At 35.4% G+C, this 7,157-nt stretch overlaps 1 protein-coding gene across 2 annotated transcripts; it reads right to left on the reverse strand.

Moving 5' to 3' along the window:
• Positions 1–905: 905 nt before the first annotated feature.
• On the reverse strand, positions 906–6,796 carry LOC101168433 (hsp90 co-chaperone Cdc37-like). 2 transcript variants are annotated; one of them, XM_078950596.1, is made up of 8 exons: positions 6,526–6,796; positions 4,981–5,277; positions 4,797–4,902; positions 4,014–4,129; positions 3,826–3,948; positions 3,559–3,741; positions 2,251–2,322; positions 906–1,177 (listed from the first exon to the last, which is right to left on the reverse strand). In XM_078950596.1, the coding sequence occupies exons 1-8, from the start codon at positions 6,634–6,636 to the stop codon at positions 1,163–1,165; spliced, it is 1,023 nt and encodes a 340-aa protein (XP_078806722.1). In that variant the 5' UTR covers positions 6,637–6,796; the 3' UTR covers positions 906–1,162. The 2 variants fall into 2 exon arrangements, with proteins under 2 accessions (XP_078806722.1, XP_004066102.1); XM_004066054.5 differs by having other exon boundaries at positions 906–1,181.
• Positions 6,797–7,157: the final 361 nt, after the last annotated feature.

A 7,157-nucleotide genomic window follows, 5' to 3' on the forward strand; every position in this document is an offset into this window, starting at 1 on the left:
TGTTGGATCAACATGATTGAAATTAGTAACTTTTAAATGGATTCTTTTTATGTACAATCGACATGATTCATTCACGTAAGATTTACAAACATAAAATTTTCTGGTTGAAATGACAAGTTACTTTTTCGTTAACTTAATTGGCTGGTAATTTCCTTTTTTTGAGTGTGAGAAGGACCTCTGAGGAGGACCAGAGTTCAGACGAGCATTTATACTTGTGAAAAAAAAAGCAAACCAATAAACCCTGGTCTGGATCCAACTTTCATTTAACCCTTGTGCTATCCTAGGTACTTTAACATTGGGAGGTGGGTCATCTAGACCCCACAAGACAGTGCACTGAACTTTTTTCTTCAATGATTAGTGATCTTCACTGGTTTCCATGGATTACATGAAATCCTTTCCACCTTTATCCACTTTGTCATGGTAGGGAGAACACGTCAATGGTCATCTTGACCACACCGGATAGCACATGGGTTAACATGCACTCCAATGCACCCTACCCTAATCAACAACCATGATCCTGCTTAAAATTTGACATGATGTTAAACTAACTCGTAAGCAAGTTGAATGGGTTGAAAACATAGAACCAGTCTTTTTTTAATATACTTGTCAAGGTTATGTTTCAGCATTTTTATCAAACAGGCACAGTCCAGGTGAAAAAAAAGCTAAAAACAAACAGTGAGATGTTATCATTTAGGGACTGGTTACATAAAAATAAAGAAAAATTAGTTTTATAGATACAAAAGTTAAGAATGTTTAAAATACAACTATTGGCCTATCCTAAAAATGTACAAAAAATACACAATTTTTTACGTCTGCCACTCCTAAATTTGATAATAATTTTAAATGATATCAAAATACTACATGTGATGATTTTAAAAAGTTAAATAAACATTTAACAAACTTACTTCCTTTTAAAAAAGGGATTTATTAGTTGACATATACATATATTTTGCAAAAAGGAACATACTAACAATTATTTGCAAACCTGTTGTAGACGACAAATAATCTTTGATAATACATTTTGAGTAGCTAAAAATATCTATTGGTACTGTAAGTTAAGCTTTTACTCCATTTATTTAATCTTCCCCCTCTTCCTCCTCGTACTCCTCCTCCTCATCCTCTCTTGCATCAGGGACCCACAATCCAGAGTCAATGCACCTCCTTATATGGTATCTGCCTTCCTGTACAAATCAAATTATTATCACAATAAATCATTGATCTGTGCAAAAACAATCAGCTTTCTGCAGGCAGCAAATCATTTTAAATTCATACAGATCACACTGAAAACCTTGCAGCCATTCACTCGTCAATGTTGATTTATAAGAAGTGAATCATATTCATCTCTCATATCAGCAGCCATGGAGCTCAGAAGAGATTCACTGCTTTGATTTGCTAAAAACTAAGCTTTTTTTTTTATAAAAGTTTGCAGTAAGTTAAATCAATTATGTACCTTTATGAATTGAAGGCATAAAGATGAAAACTTAAAAGACTTAGCTATTGTACTTCATTATTATTTTTCTATATTTAATTTTTATATGATCTTTTCAATTTTGGAAAAAAAACGAGTCTATCAAATCTTATTCTGGAATTCATCACACAAAAATCCACAGATCGATAATAGTTCAAAGAACTGATTCGACAATAACTGAATGAGAATTTTCCTCACCTGTAGTGAGAAAAAGCAGACTCTTTTCTGTCAGTTGAAGACCTCATTCCTTCTTCGGTAAAGACATATCTCTCTTTTTTATTACTTAACACACCGTCAGAATATCAACAAGCCTCTATCAGCTTAATGCTTGTTTAACAAAAAATAACTCAAAATTGAAAAGCAGCATCAGCTGAAAACTGACTTTTTAAAAATGTATGTAAGGGAGGGTGAAGAAATAGAAAACATTTTATTATAAATTGGACTGGAAATTAGAAAGACATAAACATTTATTTGTGTGATCTTCTCTTTTCCCAGAAAAGCAGGAATAACAACAACAGCAAGAAGTTCAGGTCAAATGAAAAAACATTGTTGTGTTGGTTGTTTTCAGGAGAGAGGAATGCAGTCCTTTGACATAAATGTGAAAATGTGACATCTCACTGTTGTGTTTATTCATATGTTGTTGTTTTTGGCTCAGAGGGCAGAAAAAAGAACACCTCATAGCAAGAGAAGTAAAATGATCAGTCAAAAAGGAAACCTGAGGTTTCAAACGAAGGAACCGGAATAAAACAGTTTACTGATGAGAAATGAACACATGCACTGACCTCCGGGTCCATCCTGTTCATAGCTTCCTGCAGCATCTGAATGTTTTTCTCATCAAAGCTTCTTTGTATTTCCTAAAGAGATATAATATAGTAACATGGTAGCAACTACACTATTATCGCCATTGAATAGAACCCACTTTGTTAGTGTTAAATCTCTTAAAGACCCATTCCAATTAAAATATATGGACCCTTTTTATATCACAGCATTACCTTATTATAAAAACGAAAACAAGAAAAATATCCTTATCAATTATTGAAGATGGTTAAAATGATTGCTTTCTCGTTGTATTAATTCACTTGCTCCAAAAAGTCTTGATTTGTTATGTTTATTTTCTGATGATGTTGTTTTTAATCATAAACATGATTTTTCTAATGAAAATAATCTGAATATATTTTAGATAACTGATCTGTATGTGGTATGTTATTATACAAAATAGTTATGTCTACTTGACATAATTGTGAATTAATTCATCATTGTCATGTGATGTATTGATGCTGATGAAACTGTGTTGGTAAGGCATTGATAAGAGATGAAAAGTTATGAACCGGACAATGATAAATCATGTAATAAAATTGTTACGGTAGAACAGGGGTGGAATGATATAAGTTCCCTTCCTTTGACTCTTTTTCAAGCAATCTTTGATTTAATATCTAATTATCCTAAGTTTGATACGTCTTTGAATGAATGTATAACTGATGATTGTATTGTTACGTGCATTATTCCTTGATTGCTTGAAATAACCATTTCAAATCAAAATTGTGTTTTTGGTGTTTTTAACATGTTCTTGTGGCATTTTTCTAATAATGGAGGATGGGAATTTTTGTGAAGTAGAGAACATGCTGCTCCACCCAATTTTGATGCGTCCACCTGTAGACGACTAAATCCATGTATGTCTTCATTTTCTTCATATGAGCTGCCATCTGGCTCAAAACTGTCCAACTGGATTGCTCCAATATTGTTTGCCATTTTTGTTGCACTTCTAATGTTAGATTGGGGGTGTGAGGGGCTGTAAGCTAGCATTAGAGTGAGTAAACAGAGAACTTTCAACAGCAGGAAAGGGAAGAGGGGTGTGGTCCCACCTACACATCATAGAAGAGAATTTCCAATGAACTACTGCTGCCCTGCAGAAACTATGCTCTGGGAAATTAACACAGGTCTTTTGATTTGGGCAGAAAAATGGCACAATCATAATTAAACAACCACTTGGAACACTTTGAAAATAAATCAAAAGATGATCAGAGTGAGTCTTTATGTATTGGAAAGAGGTGAAACACTGCAGTAGGTTAAAGATATGTTCCTTGGTTTACCTTTGGTAGGGATTCATAGACTTCCACCGGGTCTAACCCCCCTGGACCAAGTCTTGTTTGCTTCTCCTCTTCTTCCAGCTCTTTCATTGCACCATCCATACGAAGCTGTGCACATTTGCAGATCCGTTCCTTCAGCAGCTCCAGTTCATGATTGAAGGCATCCTGATATGGCTTATCTGCAGTCTAAAAAGGAATCAAAACGCTGCAACAAGCCCCACAAAAAAGGCTTTTCACTTGGGTTTGAGACAGTAAAGAGTTCAGACAGACCTTGATTTTGGAGAAAAACTGCCTGAAACAGCCTCTTGGGTCAATACTGAGCGTTCGGGCTAAATCCAAAATGAACTGCATGACAATAGCCTGGTGGGCAATCTGCTCCATGAGTGCATGTTTCTGTAAGGACATTCAGGCATTGTGAACAGGCAGACTTTGCTCATTTTTCTTCTGTCAGCACTTACCTCATCTATCTCATAATCAATACAGATGACAACAAGGTAATTCGCTGTCTCTTCACACACCAAGTGTGGGTGGTCAGATAGATATTTCTGACTGTCATCCCAACGCCGCAACATACCTGTTCACAGAAGTCCCCACATTACAAATAAAGCAGTTAGTTACTTTAATTCTATTCATATCCCCTTTAACTGAGGTTCTCTCCCACTTTGAACAATGTGCAACAGGTTGTGAGACATAAATGTATTGAGTTTGAGTAATGATGCTAAAGTCTGGCCAGAACCTTTAGTTTACTGTCATTAACATTATGTTGAATATTTCCTGTTCCATCCTTTTCCCCCACAGCAAATACAAATCCCAGCATTCACTGCTTTATCATTATTATTATTATTATTTTTATTATTATTATTATTATTATTTGGACAGTTCTAAAATGTTAAGGCTGTACCCCATTCGTTCACATATTAAAAGAAATGAACTTTTCTCATGAGAGACCATTCGTTTAAAACGTGATAACTATCAGAACATGAGCATATTTCTCAGGGATGGTGACAAACATGACTGGAATCATGACTTGCTAAACATACAAAAATACAAAAAAAAACATTACATAACTAAAACTCATCTAAATGAAATCAATCATAAATGTTGTTAATTTAGTTATGAATAGTAACAACAATAAAGTATATCTAGTATTTTAAAACATTTAGGGCACATAAATGTAAACGTGTATGAGTAAATTGTAATACCAAAGAAAAGAATGAAAAATCTGGCATTAATGTTAGTACCAAAATGCTTGATTTCCTCTGCATACTTCTCCACAAAAGTTTTGTGCTTCTCCACTTTTTCTTCCAGTGTTTCCTGTTTCCTTGAAGAGTTGATGTTGAATACACTCTAGAAATGAGGACACATGGATGAATCAGGAAATCAGAGGAGTGATCCCACCTTATGTCATGCACAAACCGTCGCTACCTTGCTGAAACCTTCTTTGCTGATGGTGTCGACATTCCAGGGCAGTTTCTTTTCCTCTCGCTGATGGTCCTCCATCAGTAACTGAAATGACTTTTCATCCTGTTTCAGTTTCTCCACCTCAGACTGGACTTTCTTCAGCTCAGCCTCTTTCTCCTCGTCTGCCTCTCGATCCTTCATTCCGTCCTGCAGGTATCGGAGACGTCTCTGGGTTTCTTCTAGGAGCCTTTGGCATTCTGCAAAGTTAGTTTGCAGATCTTCTCCTCTCTGCTGGAATGCTGCCATTTTCTCCAGCCGGGACTGATGTTCCAGAGTGGATAAAAGTTATCAAAAGAAGGTTAAAGAAGAGCGTCAAACCAAATACATTACAGTACATTTTTCAGAAAGTATTTGTGACAAGAAAAGGCAGTCTGGACATTAGAAAGCAAATAAACATGCCTAAAACACAAATTAATTTATTGTGAGCCTCTTCTTGATCTGAACCATGAGAGATAGGTTTGGAGAAAACTGGCTTTTTCTAGCATTTTTTCTGTTATTTCACAGTTTAAGCACGTTTCAAAAAACTATGTTACTTTAAGTACCAACACCAATGCAAGTCCAAGCCATTCCAGGTATGAGAATTGTATAAAAATGACAATCCTCTACACTTCAAGCATTCTGGAGTTTTCCTAATCGGGTCATGTGATAGTAGAATATCCGTAAAGGAATCTTATACGTTCAGAACTAGTCCTCGAAGGATCTGACCATCATTACAATGGTGACTGTTCATGTGGCTTATGCACAATTTGATTTGGGTGTTATCATAACATGCTCATTATTCCTGCAATGTAAAGGATCTTATTCTACAAAAACTTTTAATTTTAATGCTTTAGATCTAACAAAAAAGAACAGAGTAAATATGAAATCATTATTATTATGAACTACAAATATGCTGTGTTTTTTAACTTGTTCAATATATTGGAAGTATATTTGCATTTCAAAAGCTAAACAGTCCAAAAAGATTTTACACAGAAGTTCTGGAAAATTGTGGAAATAAAGCAATTTTTTTTTGATAAACTGAATTATCCAAGCAAGTGCTTTGAATGAAAATAATGTTGTGATTTATTTACACCTTTATTGTGACTAAAACCTGTTGTTGGATAATGATTCCTTCAGAAACTTTATTTAAATTTAAAGAACTTGTATTTGATTTTTTTCCCCCGTATCTCTAGATTAATAAAATCCCCCTTGGTGGTGTAAAATTAAAGGTTGAAAGTCTGTTATAATAGAGAAACTTCATTAATTGTATTTTGTCCTTTTACTGTGACACAATGTCAGAAATTTAAATGAACCCAAAATGAGGCTTTTCACAGCAGTTCTTAGGTTACATTAAAAATAGATTAAATGATTACACGTCATGATTAATCAATCACACAACAAAGGAAAGGCAAGACAGCACTTTACAGTTTGGAAGTAACTGAGCTACACAACAGTGGACTGTTACAGTCCACGTTTCAACGGAACACCTGGTGACTAAACTCCACAGCTAGAACAGGGTTCTCTGCTGACCCGGTGTCTCATTCGGAACAAGCTCGGGGTGTCCACGAAAGGACTGGTGGCTTCTTCATCGTCGGACACATAGATGTGATCCCAGGCGCTGTAGTCGATCCCTCTGCTCATCTTCCTCCTGTTCACTTCCGATTCAACCTGGGAGACTTCCACCGCGACTCTAGACCCACAGCGCACGCGACAAGTCACCACAGAGACACATATAGAAACGTCAATCCTCTTAGGCGCGAGGGCTTCTTTTCTTTTCTCTCTCTCTCTCTCCCTCTCTCTCCCTCTCAGGGAATCCTATTTGCGCGCGGCTGTGACGTCTCCCCGACGCTCTTACGTCATGAGATTGTTGTTCGGGTCAATAATGCATTATCAAATATTGATAATAACTGTAGCTTTTGTAATGACCCTCCTGAATCTACTTAACCTTTAGTAGATATACGATTTATAAATAGTAAATAAAGTCATAAACATCAAATTTTTCGGACTATTTAAGTTTTAATAATAAAAACATAGAAAATACTGGTAATTCATTACTTCTTTAAAATGCACTTCAAAAAGAAGACGAGCAAAAAGTTTTTTTTACTATTTTGTGGAGTTTTATGAACTTGATAATACTCTTAAATATGTTCTTACTCCCAAAG

Source organism: Oryzias latipes, chromosome 1 (assembly GCF_053564925.1).
Source record: "Oryzias latipes strain Hd-rR chromosome 1, Olatipes_Hd-rR_3.1".
NCBI lineage: Eukaryota > Metazoa > Chordata > Actinopteri > Beloniformes > Adrianichthyidae > Oryzias > Oryzias latipes.